At 43.1% G+C, this 22,664-nt stretch overlaps 1 protein-coding gene across 1 annotated transcript in view; it reads left to right on the top strand.

Moving 5' to 3' along the window:
• Positions 1–954: 954 nt before the first annotated feature.
• GPC6 (glypican 6) overlaps positions 955–22,664 on the top strand; it is a 1,220,950-nt gene continuing 1,199,240 nt past the window's right edge. The window contains exon 1 of the mRNA XM_061630112.1: positions 955–1,122. Coding sequence (XP_061486096.1) covers positions 960–1,122 — 163 coding nt within the window. The 5' untranslated portion in view covers positions 955–959. The remainder of the gene's footprint in view (positions 1,123–22,664) is intronic.

Below are 22,664 nucleotides of genomic sequence, written 5' to 3'. Positions count from 1 at the left end.
CTCCCATCATCCTTGTCCGGCCACTGGCCATGCTGATCTGCCTCGTCGCTTCTCCCTCCAAAGGTCCCTGTGTGAAAGAAGGGCATGCCTGGTTGTCTCTTGTTCACATTCCCTGCTCTGGCAGATGAATTTCTTCTTTGCAACCCGCTTTGCGGGGTTTTTCCATCCTCGGGGTGGGGGTGGGAGCGGGAGCGCGGGTTAGGCTCCTTTCCGTTTGGGAGCGTGTCAAGCGGGAGGGGGGCTCCGATTCCACCCCGGGTTTTCCTTCCAGCTCCTCTCCTGTAACTGGGCGCTGCAATGTGGAGCACGTTTCTCCGCCACTCGCCGGCCCCGCGTGCGCTTCTGCCGGCTCCCTTGCCCCGCTGCTGCCGCCGCCTGTTATGTCAGGGGGCGGCTCTGCCCTCGGCGGCACAGAGGCTCTCCTCGGCTCCCCTTCCAGAGCAGCCCCGCGCCGCTCCTTGGGGGTCTGCCTCGCACCAACCCAAGCCGGGCGCCCAGCCCCGCCAGCCAATCCCTTCCTTGCTCTGCCCGCACAGGCGACCGGGCAGCGTTTCTCACCGCATCTCCAGCCTCAGCGCGGCTCGGCGGCTCCAGGCTTTCGGCGGCTCCGATGGCAACGCCACAGCGGCGGCGCTGAGCCTCGCCGGACTTTAGCAGGACCGGCCAGCCAAGGAGGGCAGAAGGGGCGGCTGCCTGCCCGCCTGCCTTCCCAGCCGGCTTCGCAAAGTTTGCCAGGGAGGGGAGGGGAGGGGGGCTCTCCTTTGCTCCTTCCCCCGCGGGGGTGGGCTCTTTCGAGCCGCGCTTCGCTTCGGAGGGCTCCGCGGGCTCCTTTTTTTTCTTTCCTGAAGACGATTCCCTGGGATTTATCCTTCACGTGGATTCTGCGGAGTGCTCTTTTTGGGGGGGGGGAGAAGGGGGTGTCTTTTTTCTTCTTTTCTTTTCTTTCCTCTTTTTGCACCATGGTTCCTGGGATCGGGGCGCTACTTTGGGCTCTCTCCGGGCTGGTGCTGTCACCTCGCGCTGGAGCGGCTGATGGGAAAGCGCGGAGCTGCGGCGAGGTGAGGGAGGCGTACAGAGCCAAAGGATTCAGCCTCCTCAACATCCCCTATCAGGAAATCGCAGGTAAGCGCATGAGAAAGACAGGCAAGCCCTTCGCCTCGGGGAATCTCGGCACTGGCAGGCTGGCCTTTTGGCCGCCTTCTCCCGCCTCTCACCCCCGGCTTGGTCTCGGGGAAGCGCTCGCTTTGCCTGGCTCTCGCTCTCCTTTCACCTCCCGGGGAAGAGAGCGGCGGCTTTCCCACTCTTGAGCTGCTGCTTAGGCGATGAAGTTGAGGCGATGAATTGCTTCATTGTGCAGTGAATAGAGAATCCTTTTTTAGATGTCCAAAGAGACCAACCGGGGGGGGGGAGAGAACAAATTAGGGAATCGTGGTGGGGGGAGACAAGAGACTGAGAGATTTGGCAGGCGGTTCACTGTTTCTTTATTTCCGGGGAAAATGCGAGAAAACAGAAGGAAGATTCCTCCCCCCATGCACACACAAGCCCTTACTTGGCTTCAAAGTATTACACAGCTAGGACACAAGTTTCTAGTCCCTTGTGATTAAGGCTGCCTGTTGCTTTTTATATTGAAAGGCTGGCTCTTACTGCAGACCACCAGAACCGCATGCAGTGCATAGAAGTCTTTCGTTACAAACTACAGAAACTGTGCAGAGGGCTACCATTTAGAAATGCCCCCTTAATGGTGTGTGCGTTTGGGTCCCCCCCCCTGTTTATTTTGTACCTGGCAATCTTTTTTTAAGGGGCTGGTAACAGTTGTCCTTTGCCAGTAGAGTGTGCTCCGCCTCACGCAGGATCCTGACACCCTCTCCCGTGGAACACCTGTAAAAGGATTAAAAGGATTGCTTCCCCTGAGATAGGGGACTGCGTACTTCAGACAGCCTAAGGAAAATGAAAAGATTACCCGTGAGCCACCATGAAGGAAATGCTCCCTTCAAATATAAAGAATATTTTGAGATGATGATAAGGCTGATTAGTTATCCGTTTCCCTTTTGCACAGTAATGGTAATGAGTTTATTTCCATGATGTTTGCTGTCGTTTTATCACTGTTGCGTCTCTGGAACTCCATATGCAACGCATGGATTGGTGATTAAGAAAAGGAAGTGGGGGCAACTGTGGTGGGTGTGAGTGAAAGGCTGAAGGAACAGGGAACAGCTGCTCCACCCTACCTGAGTGAAACTTGCTCCCTGTCAGCTTCCAAGCCTGAATTAAGCCATCCACAGTTTCCATGACTGAATTAAGCCGTCCACAGAGAGGTCTCTTAGACTACAAGATGTCAAGTTTCAATCTGATTGTTCCCCGCTTAGGGTTAAGTAACACATTTAATATTGATAGCTGGCTACTTAATGGGGTATATTAATACATCTTCAGAGCACCACAGCCAATCAGTTCATAAAGCACACAAATGAACCGCTGGCATTAAAGAGAATCTGGGGCCTGCATGCCTATCAACTGGTTTAGCTGTTTTGATTTGAGGTGACCCAGGTAGGGTTGTCTGCCAATGGGCCATGTTGATTCCTGTTGGCTTTCTGTGCACGTATTTCTAGGGCCAAGCTAGATGTGAGGTAACCTACATGATTGCAATTAAAGTGGACATTGTAAAACAATTAAATAGCATCTGCGAGGAGTCCTGACCAGCGTTAGGATTACAGGGTGGTGCTGGTGGTGAGCTTTTCCTCCAGATGTAAACTGCAGCTTCTGGGAGGGGGGAGTGATGTGCCGCAGGGGCAAAGGATTAAACTTCTCCTTCCAACTACTGTAGCCTTGACACTGTGCCAGATAGCCCCACGGCTGCCATGTACATTTTGTAAGAAATGTGCCCATTAATTGCATTCACATGATTAATGCTGCATCTACTTTGACCCTCAAGCTCTGTTTCAGTACTAGACGATCATAACCAGAATTTAAATTTCATACATTTACTGAAATGGGCATAAGGATATGAAGAGTGCTTGGCTCAGGTAGCTGCCAGAATAGTGACAACCACTCCCAGCATCCTTTTATTCATTTCTTAGAAAACTCATTTTTTGTACTTACATTTTCAGATTAGGATAGATTCGTATGACCTTTTTGAGCCCATGGAAGAAGCTGTAGTATTGCCACAGACTACACAAGTGGATGCAATGTTCCACAACCACAACTTTGTGTCTGGCAGCCACCAGGTGCTGATCGGCATTGCACGTTGTGGTGCGTGGCACTGGTTTTGATGCCTTCGGCTCAGATGATAGCAATGTGGCTAAAAGTTGTGTAAGACTGACCTAAGTCCGTAGCTGCCATGAGCTGAAAGAGATGTGTGAATATGCCTTTAAGAAAGTTCTGTGAGGCACCCATAAGAAGTTTGAAATGACAAGGCGAAAGTCCCATCCCTCCATCACACTTTGTCTATCCTGATCATTATAGCCTGGTCATTAAGGGCATTATAGATAGAACTGGCAAAGCAAGCCATACCTCCAACCCATTATCCTGGTGGGGGTTTGATAGGGCAGATGTGATCCTCTGCCAGGGCGTAGTAACCATTCTACCAGGGAAGTGCCGCTGGTGAGGAGCACTCCATTGTGCCTGCCCAAACTGGAGATGGACAGAAGCTATTGCCAGTGGAACCCCCCCCCCTTAATGGGTTGTTCTGGTTGTGGGTGATGGAAGTGGGCGTGATCTCTGTCAGCCTGGGTATGTTCCCTTGCTTCCTTCACCTTTTGCTCCAACCAAAACAAGTGATAGCACTGTGGGTACACTGGATTGATCCCTAATTCCTTTTTTATCATTAGGACTTTGGAATTGCTTCCTTGCTAGGCCAGGTAACACCTTCAGCATGGATGGGCAACCTGTGGCCTTCCATATGTTGTTTTCCAAAAACACCCATCTTACGTAACCATTGGTCAGGATGGGTGGGCTGATGTGAGCTGAAGTCTTAATAGCAGCTGGAGGACCCTGACTTGTAGTCTTCCACGCACACGGTCAGGATGGAATATGTGGTCATGTACCATGCTAGCCTTCCTACTGGGACATGCATCAGCTGTTGTTGCACAGAAATGGACTATCTGCTCTAACCATATGGGCAGAAGAGCCATCACCTAGAGTTGTGTGGGAATAGACGTAAAATAGAGCAATGCTTGAAATGGGATGATGTTACTGGTAGAACCGTGAACTTGGATGACTTGCTTGCTACCCCCCTTTAAAAAAAAAAAAGCAAAGCAAAATAGAATGGTCTTTGCTTTAGCGAAATTGGGATTTTGAAAGCCAGGCAGAAAAGTAAGCAATAGAAGTGAAGAGTTGTGCTTGAAGTAATTTTTAAAGGCCTCACCGTGCCATTTCTAAACTTCCCCTCAAGTTGCTAATCAATTTCATGAGAGCTCTCCTCTGACTTGAGACCGAGAGCCTCTGGGTTCTTTCATCAAGTTTTCCCTGGACTGATGGTTATTTCATTTTAGGTTGGTGATGGATGTTGTCTGGTTCTCTCTGCCTTCTTTTTTAAAACGAGCAGATACCACATATTGAATGATGTCGATGCCTTTTGCTTTTTGCTTGCTAGAAAGTTTTGATTTTTGTATCTTCCTTCCAGTTTTAGAGAGTTCCCAAAGCAAAGCTTGAAAAAACTGCCTTAATTAGTGTTCAAGTATTTGCAAAAGTAGCGGAAATAAGTGGTGGGGAACCTGATAATCAGCTTCTGGTTTAAATAACTGCATCAATCATGGTTAAATCCAATATTAATCTTCAGCTTCGTCTTAACACTTCTACACCATCTCCTCCCCTTCGATGTGTGTGGAATGCAGAATTGCAGCTAGATTCAGGTGGATCATTTTTCTTTTTTGACTAAGCATCTCTGACTTTTTGGTTCTGTTGGGTGTAACAAATGGAAACACCAGCGTGATTGTCAATGTGTTTGAGGGGGAAGTAGATTTTTCTTGGAGAGGGTTGGGTTGTTATAAGGGAACATAATTGGCAGTGTGCTCTTTTCTATGTAGTGCTGAGTGCTTCAATTAAAGGAAAAAACTAGCTTGGAAAAGACATACCAGCATTAAATGTTGCAATGTTTCTTAGTCACCACTACCAACCAATTGCCAACAACCAAAGGAGTTTATGAAGATGTATTTCTTGGCCTGTTTTTATTGTTGCTGCTTATGCAGAATATATAAATAGATTGGTAGTTAATTCAATTGTAGTTTTTTTAAAATCTGCAATGGTGCATCAGATTTCAGAGAATCTTGATTAAGATTCAGTATTGAGAAATAAGTGGCTGTATTTGATTTCCAATCAGTACACAGTTCTACTTACATATTCAAAGTTCTGGCACAGTTGCACATTCTTACATGCTTTTCTTTAAAAAGTTAGGCACTATTTAAAAAAAGGCAACATAGGACAGGGTCTCTTTTGGTTTGTTTAAACCAATTAACTGTTAGATTTGATAACAGGGTGTAACAGAGAGTTGTGAAGAATGCTGTGCTGGTGAAAAAAAGGTAAGTGGATGTCCTTAATGTCAGTAGATCAACATTTTTTTAAAATACGGGATGTTCTAGGTGTACAGTTCATGCCTGAATTAAGGGGACGTGCTGTGTTCTTTAGATGGTGAGCAAGAGTCAGTCTGATATGGGCTGTATGGCAACTAGCATCTGAAGTGAAGCACCATTTTGTGAATTATAATGTATCTTAAACATTTTTATGAAGTCACTTCAATATTGAACTTTAAAACATTACAACATCTTTTAAAAAAATTATGCCCAGACTCTCAAGTTATTATTTTTATGTTGGATTATACAACAGCACAGTGTTACCAGTGTGGTTATGTCTCTGGGTTTTAATACTTTCTTTTTCTTCTCAGAATATTGTTTAGGAAGCACAGCAAGCATGTGACTCCAAGTATAGTACTCTGCTGTTCTTATACTGGTGTTAAATTGCTAAGTGTAAATTTTAATTTGCCAGCTAGCAAATTTTGAAACGGAACACATACATCTAAATCTGTTTGGGGATTTGCATACACAGAGAAGGTGCAGTGTTGCAAATTCCTTTTAGAGTACTGGATATAGAAGTAAAAATCCCATTATATGGGGGCCATAGGCTGGTCTCCTACAAAGCCCTGTGAAAAGAGCTTTTTGCCTGTGAGGGTGATGGAGCAGTTTACTGAACACTGTTTAAATAATGCCTTTCATTTGCGTGCAATGTAGGATGCAGTTTTTCCATGCACTATTGGCCCACAAAACAGAAATGAAATCAAATTATACCTATAATATCTGTTTTTGAAAAGCTAAGACCCATGAAACTGTTTGAGGGCTAGAAAACCTGTGCACCATTCTGCAGCAGAACTTTTTATGCCGTTAAGAAAAAGACCAAAAATGTCTAAACAAGACTTGCTGAGTGCTTGAAAACTAAAGTTACTAACTGGATGGTGTGATCTTCTGTGAGAGTGAAAGGGCAAGAATCTTGCCATTTGAATGCAGTATATTAAATCACAATGGAGGGGGCAGAAATTTGTAGGATAGACAGTATCCCCAGGGTAGAATATCATGCTTTGCATACAGGTCTCTGGTTTAAGAGTGGCTACTTATGTAGCACTAAAAAAGAAAAAGAAAAAAAGAAAATGCATCACAAAAAAGTACTGTTATAGGATTGTGGGGGTGGCTTTGGATGATATCTGTAAACCCCTTTCTAGTTTATAATGGTGTGCCTGTAAGAGATACAACCTGCAAAGGAATAAACCTGCTCCGCTGGTCAGACTAGTCACCTTTGTTAATGTAATAGGGTGGCTAATGGGTCTGTCAGGTGCCCCCATTAATAAGTGTAAGAATCTGCCAGAGAGGCAAAGTGGTCCATTTAGAATTCTTTCAGGAGAGAGGCCCTCCTCCCCCCATCACCTGGCTGTAGGTCCCCCTTCTTGGAGCCAAGGAGAGGCTTGTGTGTTTTTAATCTAGTCTGAGGAAAGGCTGGGAGACAGAATTCACATGGGAACTTGCTCTGAGATCGGTGTTACATGCCTGTTAAATTTGCTGAGTTTACATGACATTTCAGCCCATGGGAAGGCAAGTCGCTGCTTTCTCCCTTAAATCTGAAACAAATCAATCCAATTTTAATCTGAAAAGGGAAGGAAAAACCGTCTGTGCTTCGCATCTTTAGGGGCTTGTAGATGCTTAGCTCTGATGCTCTAGTGAGTCCATGCCCACTCCCTCCTCCTCCCGTGTTTTTTTTTACCCTGGAACAAACTGAGCATGCTTGGTTGCCAAGGTAACCAGAGGAAGAGATAGTTTGTCCTTAAGAAGGCATGGTCATTAGGAAGCTGCGAGATTAACCTTTCCCCTTCAGTATGAACGCAAAACAGTGGATTGAGGGCTCATATAAGGTAAGAAGTGTGAACCTTTAAACTCCATCATGATGAGAAAAGCTTTGCCTTTAAAACGGAGTTCAACTCCAGTGTGAACCAGCCCAGACAGAGAGGCTTGCTTGCTCTCTGGACCCCCAAAGCTATGGGCAGTGGGGAGCAAGATCTGATGGACTGTTAATGCTATAAACCCCTCCATCGTAAGCTCAGGCTGGAATGTGTGTAAATAAAAACCATACATCTTATAAGACACCATAGTCTCCGCTGACCTTTCCCAGGAAACCATACCCTGGGTAAGTGCAGGAACCCCTTGAATTATCGCACCGCTTGGAGATTGGGGTGGCGCACCACAGTACAAATTAGGACACCAATTTGCATATGTTAATTTATAGGTATAGATGCAAATTTGCAATAAGTACTATAATGTAAACAGAAATATAGTACATATCCCCATAATGGGGAAGACTGACCAGGTGAGCTGTGTGCCTCCTTCTGTCCAAGTACTAAATGTTGATGGGCAGCTTCAAGGCGTCTGCTCCCTCTTCTTAGGACTCTTTATCTTGAAACTTGGACTGAATAGCCCTTCAAACAGAGGACTGTGTAACTTTAAGCATTTGAAAACAAAACAAAACACAGGCAACCCTACCCAACAACAGTTCAGTGGAAGTTCCAGCGTTTTAAGTTGTCAGTTTTACAGAATTAATTTGCCATTCCTGCATTCAACTGTTAAAGAAGCAACTGAATAGCATTATATATTTCCCTGCTCAGTCCGAGGGCCATTGTCACATACAAATACATCTGTGGCCATTTTGTCCTAGCATGCGTGGAGGGACAGAGACTCATCCCAGGCCATGCAGTGAACTTCATCTTGTTAACTAAGTTAGTTTTCTCTAAGAAAATGCTGTTGATCGCAAGCTTTCAAGTATGTTGAATCTCTGAGTTCCTCAAAGAGAGAGTTTAAATGGAAATGGCACTTGCAATGTTATAATGTGCTTCATATTTTCAGTTTTAACTGGGAGCCTTGCAGGTGGAGATGAGAGGCAAGCCAGATAGCTACTTTCCCCTTTCTACAGTGGTGCTGCTTTTTTCACTGTATTGTATTGCAGCTATATTTTTCTTCTAAGGGAAAAGGAAGAATTGCTAAAGCTACCGGTATTTTGTGCATTAGCTAAGTGCTAACGTACTAAAACCATTTTTACAGCTACTTTGTGCCTTATTTCATCCAAGGGATATCTTGTACTCTTCCACAGACTTGGTGATGTTCAAACTCCAAAGAGGTCAAGCAGTGTGTTAAAAGCTTGGGTCACTCTTTTTATCTGTCTGCAATAAAGAAAATATTAATTTCATTTATATTACCACTTGGCTCTCATGAGAGGTCAGTTTCGGTTGAATGTAGAATTACTTGCAAATGGCAAGTCTCATAACAAGAGATCAACAATAAAAGCTTTTTCTGGGCAATTTGTTTTTAAAATTACCACCTGCTGCTCTCTTAAATGACTCCGTGGACCCAGCAGGATCAGGCAGGACTTTGCTTGGGGTGTGTGTGCGTGTAAAACGCAGGGCAGAACACTATGCATGCTGATCTTGGCTTCTGCTTAGTAAAGTAAGCATTCATGTAATTACATTAAGGCTTTCATTGAAATAACAAGCTGTGTACCCAGTGCTTTTCTGGGGTGGTGGTGGTAAAAAATGAGGTGCCAGTATACATACCTTGATAAAACTGCTGTTGAGTACCAGCATGAAATGGTTAGCATGGGCAGCAGAAAAAAAGGTGCCAATACCCTATACTGGTAAGTTCCATAACCAAAAAAAGCACTGCATGTACCTAACTCCATTATAGTGCTAAAGGATCAGAGTTCATATTTCTAGCATAATGAAGTTACATTTTCACTGAAATATTAGACTTCAGGTTATCATTACTCTTTTGATGATCTTATAAGTCTCCAGGGGTCTTAAGACAAGGACCCAAGAACCTTTACGCTGCAATCTTAACCATGTCTACTCAGAACTATGTCCCACTGAATTCATTGAGGCTTGCTCTCAGATAAGTGGGGTTAGGATTGCAGCCTTATTCTCTTAGCTTGTCTAACAAGAGAACTGGAGCAAGTTTGTTCTCCTGTGTGCAGAAGCATCACTATTACAGATGACCAGATAGTGGCATTGTGCTTCCAACTCAGCAGGGATCAGAGGATGTAAGAGGCCAGTTGGGTTCTATCTAGTAATAGTACTTGTGCTTCTGTTGAGATGGTTCATCCTCCTCCCCCCAACATCTCAATTTTGTTATGTTTCTTGATGGTTTGAGTTTTCTGATGGTATTTATCTATAGTGGGTGTAGCTTTGTCATGTACAGTGAAGATTTGACCCCCGAATTCTAATCCATTTCTATGGAAATACATCTTCCTTGTTTTAGCCTAGCATTTAGTTTCCTTGAAGTTTCTGTTCCTTGTTTAGTTTAGGATGAAGTTTAAGACATCTTCCATTGATGTGCTAAATCTTAAAGTGTGCTCCATAAAGGCAACAGTGCCTTTCCCATTTCTGAATATCTCTGCCACTTTTTATTTGAAAGGTCCCAAGGCCCCATACTGAAGACACTGAAAACATTATCTCCCAAAGGGGTGCAATAAGTTGGCACTGTAGCCTGTTCAAGGGATTTGACAGAAATCATTTGAGGTATCCAATTTGGAAGATATTTTGGTTTTTTAAAAAAGAATGTACAGTAGGGCCCTGCTTTTCAGCATTCCGCTAATACAGCAGCTAAAATTAGAGTAAGGCTCCACTCATACGGTGCTTGTTCTGCTTTTACGGCATTTTTTGGGTGTCAGGTGCCATTTTATTGAAGGAGTTCTGCTTTTTGGCGGGTTTCGCTTTTAGGCGAGGGTCTGGAACATAACCGGCCATATAAGCGGGGCCCTACTGTGCTGTTTGTATTGGGAAAATTGTTTTATTAATTAATTAATTAATTAGTTAGTTAGTTAGTTAGTTAGTTGCCCATCTGGCTGGTTCTCCAGCCACTCTGGGCGACGCACAACATAAAACATACAATTCACATTAAAACCTTAAAATTCCAACAGTAACACTAAAACCTAACCCACCCCAAAGGCCTGCCTGAAGAGCCAGGTTTTCAAGGTCCGGTGGAAACTCATTATGGAGGGGGCATGGCGGATGTCATTTGGGAAAGAATTCCATAGAGTGGGTGCCATGATTGAAAAAGCCCTCTCCCTAGTTCTCTTCATGTATGTCAGTGCCCTCAAGCTCTCCTTTAACTATTTCCCCACTTGTTTCACTAGCTGTGCTCTGGCAGGAGCTCCACAAGTTTATTCAGCTTGTAATCTATTATTACATTCACAGTGAACGTAAACATCTGCACTTTGTATCATGTTTGTGGAATAAAGTGCCCAGTACATTTAAAGCTTTGCTTTCTTCAGAGTTGCGAGAAGTTTGCAAATATTTATAGGTCTCTCCATGGGTAGCTGTATCATGTCAGATCCTGAATAATTCTTTTGAAATTATCAGTTGTCTCAGAAATGGTTAAAGTGTGTCCTCCATCCATGTTGCCTTTGTGAACAACGGTGCTAAGGGGAGAAAATGGTGCTCCATTTCTGTGGCTGTTTCTTGGATTGAGGCACTGCTTGTACCATCTTAGTGTGGCACACAATAATAAGGTGTCTTGTTTTGGGATACTTCTTGCTGTGTGCTCCTCTGGAGAAACTCAGCACTTTTTGTGCATACAGACTAAAAAACAGTGTGTCCTCTTACTGTGGCCATATCCGCACCATACATTTTAAACACTACCATATTACTTTGTCATGGTTTCCTCCAAAAATTCTGGAAGCTGCAGTTTGTTAAGGGCACTGGGAGTTGTTAGGTGACCCCTATTCCCCTCCCAGAGCTACAGAGTTTCCTGTGAAGAGGGATTGACTGTTAAACCACTCTGAGAATTGTAGCTTGTAGAATTGTAACTACAGTTTCCAAGATTCTTTGGGGGAAGCCATGACTCTTTATAGTAGTATAAGAGTGCTTTAAGTATATGGTGCGGATGTGCCTGTGTTGTTCTTCAATGGCAGGCAGCCCAGCTTTTGGGGGGCTTTTTTGTGTGTGCTGCTTTTGCAGTTAAACAAGAAGTGAATTTTCCCTTCTGAGATGGCTGCTTCAGCCACTTGTAGAATTAATGGGCTAGAGGTGTTGTCTTTCAAGTGACTCTCAAGTTGAGCTACAGTTTTATGAGTGGTTTAACAATCAATCCCTCTTCTCGAGGAACTTTTAGAATTGTAGCTCTCTGAGGGGAATAGGGGTCTTCTAACAACTCTCAGCACCCTTAACAACTACAGATCTCAGGAGTGTTTGGGGAAAGCCATGAGTGGTATAATAATATTTTCAATGTATAGTGCAGATGGGGCCTCCATTTCTCTGACGGTTTGAAGGATTAAGTCGTCAAACCACTGCATTCTGTCAGGAAGCCTTTACAACATAATGGGTTTTTTTTGCATGCACAGTAAAACAAAATTCTAAAAGGTACAATCCTTAAAGGAATTATAATGATAATACATAAAACAAACAGTAAGCCAGAACAAAAATTGTCTATCTGTCTATACACTCACAAACCTACCTATATCTATATCTGTCTATATAAGAAACTATAGGATTTTTAAAACTTGGAATACACATTTCAATTAAAATATACCTCTGATTTTCATAAATGAAGAACCTTTTATAAACAGTTTCTCTTCCTTTTTAAATTTTGAATTTCTACTAATTTCAGTGTTCTCATTGTTTGCTGGCAAGCTAATTTGATCAGTTAAGCAAGATAAACATATTAAGTATTATTTTTAAATGAGTTAAATATAATATATGGATTTATTTCTCTACTACTGATAATGCTAATATATTTTAAATAGTTTGTTTTTCTCACAGGAGCAAACTAATGCTCCAGCACAATATAAGAGCAAAAAATAAACTGCTTCGAGGATTTAAAAAAAAAAATCAAGTGGTATATAAATTTTGTTAAATAAATAAATGAAAATGGCAAACATCCCAATAAATTTTTTCAAAAACACTTGGTTGTCAGAAAATGTGTGTATTTAATTTCTTCCTGCAGGAATAACTCGGCATTTGGGGGTTGCATGAAGGCAAGAACAAAATAAACCCATTTAAAAATAATAACTTAGGGCACAATCTAACTTGCATTTATGCTGGGCTGAGGGCAGTTGGACACAGCGGATCTCCAGCTGAACTGGCTGAGTCCTGGCTCAGCTGGGCTATGCTGGCTTAAGTTCTTCAACCCGGCTCTGCCAGGCCTCAGCCAACCCAGCCCGGCTCAGTCGAGACCGATGTATGTGAAGCCGGCATAAGTCCCGAAAAAGGGGTATGTCGGCAGCATTTCAGGGGAGGGGCCAGAGTGAGGGGACTTAGGTGACATCCAACTCCTGTTTGGAGCACTCCTGCAGGTCCAAATCCAGGCAAAAGTTGTGCAGGGAAAAAGGTTGGTCTAAGAAAATAAATACAATGGAAGTCAATGGAGAGGGTTTACTCCCCAGTAGAGGTATTTGGGAGATCAGGCTTTTACTTTCTGGCCCCTGTGTGCAGCTCCCGGCTGAGCTGACGTTCAGCCAACCCAGATGCTCTTGAATGGCAATTAGATGTGGCCAGAGCTTGGAAAAGTTACTTGTTTGAACTACAACTCCCACCAGCCCAATCCAGTGGCCATGCTGGCTGGGGCTGATGGGAGTTGTAGTTTAAAAAAAGTAACTTTTCCAAGCTCTGGATGCGGCAGAACTGTAGGCCGGCTTCTCATGCTCCAGCACAACTTATGCCGGCTTCCCCTGAGTTGGATTGCTCATTTAGGGAACAATCCAAACCCAAGATCTTGTGGGATAAGCAGAGTTTGGAACAGGTGGATCTGTGGCTGAGCCTGAGCTATGCAGCTGAATTCCCTCATCCTGGCTCAGCTGGAAATATGTTGGCATAAATCTTCCATCCTGGCTCAGCCGGGGCCAGGGGGTAAGGCCTCAAGAAGGTGGTGTTGAAGGGATGGGTCTGGGGGTTACTTACTCTATTCAACTCAGTCACATGACCTAGCAACCCAGTGGAATTTATAGTGGCAAAAATGGAGGTGGTAAGTCCATTTTAAAGGCTTGTTTTCCCTCTACAAGGCTGGGGATGGCTTAGTCAGCAGTAGCCCCGTTCCAGAAAGGAGTTTGGAATTGGGGTAAGTTACACCAACGTAATTTACCCAGGTGTAAATTTTGTTGGCTTCCTGTAGTTTGGAGTGCTCTTGGACAGCTTTTTTTTTACCACTTTATTTTTTCTTCTTGTTTAGCAGACACATTTACATATACAACAATATTGGGAGTTATTGGAATGTTTACCAGAATATAGATTCCAGAATTTGGGAAGAAATTCAACAGAGGAAGATTTCATAAGTATCCCTAAAAATTAAAACATCTGAGTTAAGCGTGCTAGTACTTCTTGTGAATATTTTTATTATGACGCCAAAAAGTACTATTCCCCAGTTTATGATCTTTTTGTCCATTGCTTCCAAAGAAGTTGAAATCATGTGTCTGTTCCAGAAGAGTTTCCCTTACTCTGCAGTGGCTCTCTTTGTCGCTAAGGACAGTTGCGGAGCCAAATCTGATCGACTATGTTGTGTCATGATGACATCATCAGATTTAGTAATGTGCTGACATTACTGAGGGGAAGAATTCAGAAAGAGATCAGTGCTTTCTGAATAGACAAACACTTCCAAATCAATTACCAAAAAACTATCCAGCTTTCTGATGCTGTCCAAAATGTTCAGAAAGAAACTGAATATTTTCAGCTCAGAGCTAACATTAGGCCAAGAGCCTCCGTTTTTGTGGTCTTTTGGGATGCTAATTGTTGGCATTCAAATCAGTTTTAAAGTTGTAAAGTAAATGTTCCTGCTGCAGGTGAGGAGGAAATTGTCATCTTCCATTGTTGGGCTCTTCTGAAAGAGGAGCGTGTATGGAGAAATGATCATTATGGTTTTGTAACTTAGCTGCACTGTTGCAACCTACGTTGGAGTTTGGACTGAGTTGGGAATTTCCTTTTGGACTGCGATTCCAGATCTTTTACAACAGCCTTTGCCAACCTGGCACCCGCCGGTTTTGGACTACAACTCCCAGCAGCCCCAGGCAGTCTAAAACATCTGAAGGATGCTAGGAAGGCAAAGGCTGCTTTACAAGGCTGAAGAATATGGATACCATCTTAATGTCTGTTCTCTCCGCCTTCTGTTACATGGTGTCATGAATTAAGTTTTAAGTTTAAAAATCCTTTAAAGAACAACTAAAATAACAGCTTCCTTCAGTGACAGCCTTCTGTTTTAAAAATTCTGCTGCATGAGCTGAATGGAAAGAGAAATTTGCTTGCTTTTGCATGGCTGCAAAGCCCTACTAGGAAGAAGGAAATGTATACATTCATTCCTTTAAGCTATAGCCAAAGAAGCTGGCAGATGTATGAAAAACATTTGAAGAGGTTCATATCCATGTTAATGACACTGGCCTGTCCCCAACTGATGCACCCTTCATACCAAAACATAACTGAATTGATTAGAAGGCCTGACTTCATAAAATAATTCAGGATAAAGTGTTGTGTCTTTTTTAAAGAAGCCTGGCTGTATGAAATTGCTGAAGGCTAATTTACTGATTGTAAAAGAGGACAGCTTTGGAGATTGTCTACAATCCCAAGTAGCTAGCAGAACCCTAAAGCACGATCATTGAATGTGATCGTCCTGATTAACTGTGACCATGTCGAGCCACCTGAGCTGTTCTTTTGATGCACCTAAGGCTAGGGGGAACGTTCACAGGAATGTTAAGGGGGTGGGGTGGAAGAGGACTGACACTTACCCTTGTTTTTCCCTGCCCATGGCCACCTTCTTCACTGATACCACCTGCTTTGCAGTGACAGTAATGGCATTGCTACTAGTATCTGCCAGTTTGTTTTGCCCATATTTCTCCCCCCCCCGATGGCACTATGACATGAAGTAGCATCATTCTGAGGGCTATTATGGGGCAAATTGTAGCCCTGGGGTCTCCCATATCAGCTTAGCCCTTTTGATTCTGGTGACCACCATTGTGCATATTAATTCTAAGCTAGATTTCTGCAACTTCAAATCACAGAAAAGCTTGGAGTAAAAGGTCTACTTCCTTACATTATATTAACTGTTCATCAGATGGCTATGGTGGCTCTTATCTAGCCCAAGAAGCCACTTCCAACTACATCACACACCTGCCTTCACTTGATTCAAAGCAAGAACCTTTCCTGTCTGTTTGACATTAAAATATCAAAGCATCTGGCTAGGTGAGTTATTCTAAGAAATGGAGCAGGGAGCGTGCATTGAGATAACAGCTATCATTCCTGTACCCATATCTGGATGTTCACTGCAAAAGCTCAAACTATTGAATTTCAGAGGAGAACCTCCCCCCTCCACAACACTTATCTTTTATTTCAAGCTTTGCTACCTGTTTGTATCCTGAGGCGCAACAATATACATCTTTTTCAAATGCTTCTGACAACAGTCTTTAGTAAATAATACTTTTTTTAAAAAAACACTACAGAATTGACGGAAAGAGTCCCCATGTCCAATGAACCTTCCTGACCTGCTTGAACATATTTTCCCCCTCTCTTTCTTACTGTTAGTTAAACACTGCAAAACAGAAGCCTGTTTATTGAACTCTCATCCTGGTTTGGTTGCATAAAACTTATCTGGAAGTTATACTAAGTCCAGCCTTTATTGAGCCTTTATTCTGATTTGTTTGTGGGGCAGCTATACAAGAATGAGCATTCATTCTGGGATGTTTGTACATCTTCACGTAAATCATTTGTTCATTCCAGCCCTTTCAATGCATTTCTTTCTTTCCTAATTACAAAAAGTCTTTTTAAAAAAGTGGATTTGTTGTAGTTTAATCTACTTCGATTGCAGAAACCTAAATTTCTGGTATGCACTTGTATCCCTCCTGCAAAACACCGATAGTCTAAATATGCCCTTATACATATCAAGATTCTTTCTCTGCAGTGTTTTAAAGACACCATCGTTTCTTTCCAGTGCACAGGAGCACATCAGTAAAATGCTGCACAAAGAAAAAACCACCTTGCTACATACATAATCACACTGATTGCACAAGGACTGTATGAGGGAGGCCCCCCAGGGTAGCCTGACATTGACATGCCTCTGTCAAGGCCACACTCGCTGTCATCTCTGCATGTTAAAACACCCATTATTCTTATTTATTGAATTTATATCCCACCCTTCCTCCCGAAGGAATCTAGGGAGGCAAACATAAAACAATTTAAGAATAAAAACGTATTGAAAACACTTAGAAACATTCCAAAAACACAATTATAATTAAAAACATTCTAAAACACAGTTAAAAATACAGCAAAACACCATTAAAAATATTCTAAAACACAGCTTAAAAACAGTATTTTGCCAGTGATCTTCAGATTGCAGGAATAGTCCTCTTCAGCCATCAAATGCCTAGGTAAACAGGAACACTTTCAAATTCATCCTGAGAGTTAATAGTGATGCAGACAGACATGAGGAGGGCATTACACAAATGGGGATCTACCAGTGAAAAGGCCCTGTCACAGGTCAGCACCAACTGAGCAATGCTTGGTGGCAGCACTACCAAAAAGGCCTTGCCTGCTGTTCATACGGTATGAGGAGACCAATATTGGGGAAGGCATACTTTTCGATACTTGGGTCCCAAACCATTTAGGGCTTTATATGCTAGTGCTAACACCTTGAATTGGTGCTAAATCTGGCAGCCAGTTCAGGATTTTAAGGATCAGTGACACATGGCCCCATCAGATCCCACTTACCAGCCTAGCAGCATTAGCTGCAGCTTCTGGACCATCTTCAAGAGCAGTCCCACATGTAGCACATTATAATAGTCCAGATGGGAAGTCATCAGAGCATGGACAACTGAGGCCATCATTCTGTTTGATTAGTTCTGAGATGTTTCAGCATTACTTCTGTCTGGAGGGGTGCTATTGCACTATAGCACAACAAACCCAGAACAGACCCTCCCCCCACCAAAAAACCCACACCAAAACCCCTTGAAACGTGTGGTATAAAAAGTTACAGGAGTTCAACTGGAAGGTGTGGGTCATGCCCTGAATAGAAATCAGGCACTATGTCCACCCTGACACTTTTGCAGACGCAAGCTGTATTGATACCAGGATTGTGTATAACTGTCCCAATACCAACACGAACGCAAATAGTCATGAATGCACAATAAAAAAACATATCTACAGGGGCAGTTACAAGAAATTGCAGTCTTTCTTAACAATAGTTGGATAACAGCCCTGGTAGGTCAGTAGTTTGTAACTATTTTCAAAGCAAATCTAACTTATAATGAAACTTGAGTTCCAAATAGCTTAAAATGGTAGGGTCTACTTGTCATAATAGTTTTAAATTTTTGATCTCTCTGCAAGTTCTGTTAGGTAGTGTCCTCTATGCCGAATAGGAGCACACTAGAGGATATAGTGGTGTGTGTTTTTAAGTGTCCCTGAAGGATTGTATTTTCAAACACATTTCACCCATGAAAGTTCATCCCCACCTCTTTTTCCTGTAATGGGTGCCTTCTCCCCATTGGTTATCTGTTCCATACCTAATAGCTGCAAATTATTTCATGCTGTGAGCACAAAGCTGCAGTCAGATGTGCTCATGTCAGAAACGCCTGTGTGGCATTTCAAAGGGCTGTGTGGCAAAACACTCAATTTATGCAATTAGATGAACTATCAAGAAGTCTAGCACAAATCTAGGTTCACAAGGGTTGCATGGGGTGGGGTGGAAGAATGCCTTCCTTGCCTTATATTCATCGGCCCGTAAAAATCTGATTTAGGGGTCTTAATACCTTATTCTTGTTTTAAAATCTTAACATTTCAGCATGAGTGGAGACTCTGTTTTGCAGAGGGGAAGAAGTTTTGCATTCAAAAGATGGCCCTGAGGACAAAGTCCATGGAGGCATGTGCAGAGTGCTGTTTCTCCTCCGAAAATGCGTATTTGAAAAAATATACCTACTCCCATTTGTCTACATGCAGCTCTGAAGGGGATCTGCTATAATGGACCATATATCCTCCACATTGGGTACATAAAGATGAAACCAGGACACTACATCACTGAAATTAGCAAACTGTACCAAGGCCTTTTTATGTTTGGATTGAAACCTAAGTCTAATGTTGCCATCTTAGAATTCCAGCCTTTCTTATTAAGGAGGAAATGGAGGCTTAGCTCAGTGGTGGAGCTGGTGTTGTGCATGCAGAAGGTCTCCTTGGTTCTGCAGTTAAAAGCTTCCAATTGAAAGGCAGTGGCAGGGGCTGGGGAGGACATACACATACACAACACACACACACACAACATTCCGAGACGCTGAAGAGCAGCTGCCAATCATCTAGACACTATTGCACTAGATGGCCTAATCTAATTATAAGGTAGCTTCATATAGTCATAAGGAGGACTGATGACAGGCACTGTTAACTATCATGTGCTCCTCAGTCAAAATGCAGCTGCTATTTTATGTGACCTTCCATTCTGCAGGCATACGCTTGTGGATCAAAACTGGATCCAAAACTGGAATCTTTGATGTCATTGTTAGAATTTAAGTATGCAGTCATCACAGAGGGCACTATCTGAGATGATTTAACATACTCCATTTCCTTTCTGAGTCCTGCTTCGTTCGAGGAAAATAAAAAACCAAATAAAAATTAATTAAAATTTGTTCTAGTTATGCTTAATCTGACTGTAAAAGCAACATTTTTCCATTGCCTTCCCATGGATAAACTAGTGAATCCTCAGAAGTAGTCTTCTGTATTATCTCCTCTCCCGCTGTGGTCATCTATGTTTTCTATCCTAAGAAAAGTGGAGGGGGGGTGCATATCTCCAATAAAACAATATTTCCCTTGCTCCTGAGGCACAGCAGACAATTGTCACCAAGATCACTGGCCCAATAATGTAAAATTTATTTTTGCTCACACGACCTTTTACTTCAAGCAATTTAAAACAATGCTTTATTGCCTTTAAACGTATTTGAATACTGTTATTTGGAAGAAAGGGCATTCTAGGCAATTACCATAATCTTGAACATAAAGGAGGCAAATAAAACCAAGCATTTAGCTGATCCCTCCCTGTTTGGCATTGCTTCCTGCTGTTATGCCGTGCATAGTTGTAATTCAGACTTTACAGAGCCAAGGCTCCTGCGAGACTCTGTTGGAAAGTTATTAATAGCACCTGAACTGTTATTTGTTTCACAAAGGCTTTGGGGAGCATTCCTTGTAAAACGGCTTGTAGATACCGCATGTGCCCAGGAGGAGGCTCTACTGCGTCAGTTGGTCCTAAAGGTAGAGGACCGTAAGCTCATTTTACCTTCATTATTTTGGAATTGATTTTCATGGCTCATGACAGAAGCTGTTTGCAGCCCGGGCAAAGCAAGTGGCTGGGGCTCATATGCCAAACACAAGCAGCGAATTGCTGTACTGGTTTTTCAGAGCCTTGCAAGGTCTGTTACCTTAAGATTCTAATAGCCTTTTAACAGGATTTCCTATTGAGCAGCAGATGTAAAGGATATGGAGAGCTGGTGGCTGGGAATTCTACCTCCCTTTTACAGAAAAGAAACATTTCTGTGCCTATGGTATTAACTGTGGATCTGTTCTGTTGGACCTAAGATATATTCATTATAATGCTTTAGATTTTATAGAACATCTATTACAGCAAAGCCTTTGACTGTGTAGATCATGAAAAACTATGGAATGCTTTAAAAGAAATGGGGCTGCCACAGCATTTGATTGTCCTGATGCACAACCTATACTCTGGACAAGAAGCTACTGTAAGGACAGAATATGGAGAAATCGACTGGTTCCCATTCGGAAAGGGTGTGAGACAGGGATGTATTTTATCACCTTATTTGTTTAATCTATATGCAGAACATCTCATATGGAAAGCAGGATTGGACCAAGATGAAGGGGGTGTAAAAACTGGAGGGAGAAACATCAATAATTTAAGATATGCAGATGATACCATACTACTAGCAGAAACCAGTAACAATTTGAAACGAATGGCGATGAAAGTTAAAGAGGAAAGCACAAAAGCAGAACTACAGCTGAATGTCAAAAAGACTAAAGTAATAACAACAGAAGATTTATGCAACTTTAAAGTTGACAATGAGGACACTGAACTTGTCAAGGATTATCAATACCTCGGCATAGTCATTAACCAAAATGGAGACAATAGTCAAGAAATCAGAAGAAGGCTAGGACTGGGGAGGGCAGCTGTGAGAGAACTAGAAAAGGTTCTCAAATGCAAAGATGTATCACTGAACACTAAAGTCAGGATCATTCAGACCATGGTATTTCCAATTTCTATGTATGGATGTGAAAGTTGGACAGTGAAAAAAGCGGATAAGAGAAAAATCAACTCATTTGAAATGTGGTGTTGGAAGAGAGCTTTGTGGATACCATGGACTGCAAAAAAGGCAAATAATTGGGTGTTAGAACAAATTAAACCAGAACTATCACTAGAAGCTAAAATGATGAAACTGAGGTTATCATACTTTGGACACATAATGAGAGGACAGGATTCACTAGAAAAGACAATGCTTGGAAAAACAGAAGGGAGTAGAAAAAGAGGAAGGCCAAACAAGAGATGGATTGATTCCATAAAGGAAGCCACAGACCTGAATTTACAAGATCTGAACAGGGTGGTTCATGACAGATGCTCTTGGAGGTCGCTGATTCATAGGGTCGCCATAAGTCGTAGTCGACTTGGAGGCACACAAGAACAGCAACAAAGATGTACTAAGTGCTGCACCCAGATTAGATAGTCCCTGCTTGCAGACTTAACTGAAAAGAGACAGCACAAAGGGGAAAGAAGAAAAAAAAAAGCTAGGGAGGGGAAAGGAACAGAAGAAACTTAGGTACCAGTTCTTAAAGTTATATGGTTTTCTTATAATGATCACCTTGGGCAGACACTAGGGTTGCCAGCTCGGAAGCATCCCAAACCCTGAGATTTCAGGGGCGGATCTTAGAGATGTCATAGGGGGTGTGCCCTGGTGATGTCATAGGGGCGTTGCCCTGGTGATGTCACTAAGCATGATACATCAAGCATCAACCACACTTGCTTGGAGCATACCACTCAAACAAAAAAAAATCTCTGATTGGATATTAAGATAGAAATCTTAGCATGCTGAGACCACTCTCATCGGAGCCCCTCGGGATTTCCTCGAAACCATGGCTTCTTGGGAACTGCACCTTAGTAACACTGAGCCCACCCATGTAGCCGGTCATGCCCTCGACCTTGTGTTTGTCTTGGGAATAGCGGGGAGTGTTCTGAAGTTGGGGGCTATTTCTTTTACCCCCGTGTCATGGTCAGATCACTATCTGGTGAACCTTGACCTCTCGTTGCCACACACCCTCTGCAGGGGTAAAGGACCTATTAGAATGGTCCGCCCTAGGCACCTGATGGATCCGGATGGATTCCTGACTGCGCTTGGGGAATTGGAACCTGCTGAAGGTCGCCCGGTCGAAACCCTGGTGATGGAGTGGAATGAGGAAATCACCAGGGCATTAGACCAGGTGGCTCCAAAATGTCCTCTCCCCCTGAACAGAACTCAGACCGCACCGTGGTACACACCCCAGTTGCGAAGTCTGAGACAGGAGGTGAGACGACTAGAACGCCGGTGGCGGAAATCCCGCTCTGAAGATGTTCGGACACAGGTTAGAGCAGCAATAGCTGCCTACCAGGTGGCAATAAAGGCAACAAAGAAGGATTTCTTTGCTGCCTCTATTGCATCTGCAGAGTGCTGTCCCAGGAAGCTGTTCCAAGTGGTCCGAAGCCTGGTCGGTCCAGTTGCTCAGGAACCCTTGGAGCATTCAAAGGCTTCCTGTGACGAATTGGCAGGGCACTTTGCTGATAAAATGGAACACCTGAAGAACTCGGTTCCGTACGCTGTGGATGCAGTAGAAGATCCAGAGTTGACCAATTGCAATCCGGTTCAGTGGGATCGGTTCCGGCCTCTTCCTTCTGAGGATGTGGACAAGGTACTTTCAATGGTGAAGCCTACCACCTGTCTGACTGATCCTTGCCCATCATGGTTCCTTATGAATTGTAAGGAGAAATTGGGCGAAGGGATCAGGGCGGTGGTAAATGCATCCTTGAAAGAGGGTGTACTGCCACCGGCCCTCAAGGAGGCAATTATAAAACCCATTTTGAAAAAACCCTCCTTGGATCCCCAAGTCTTGAACAACTTTTGCCCCATTTCAAATTTGCCATTTTTGGGCAAGATCATTGAGC

The sequence above is a fragment of the Rhineura floridana genome, chromosome 5 (assembly GCF_030035675.1).
Source record: "Rhineura floridana isolate rRhiFlo1 chromosome 5, rRhiFlo1.hap2, whole genome shotgun sequence".
Taxonomy (NCBI): domain Eukaryota; kingdom Metazoa; phylum Chordata; class Lepidosauria; order Squamata; family Rhineuridae; genus Rhineura; species Rhineura floridana.
Note: the sequence above shows the minus strand (reverse complement) of the source record. Positions and strands in the feature narration are given on the sequence as shown.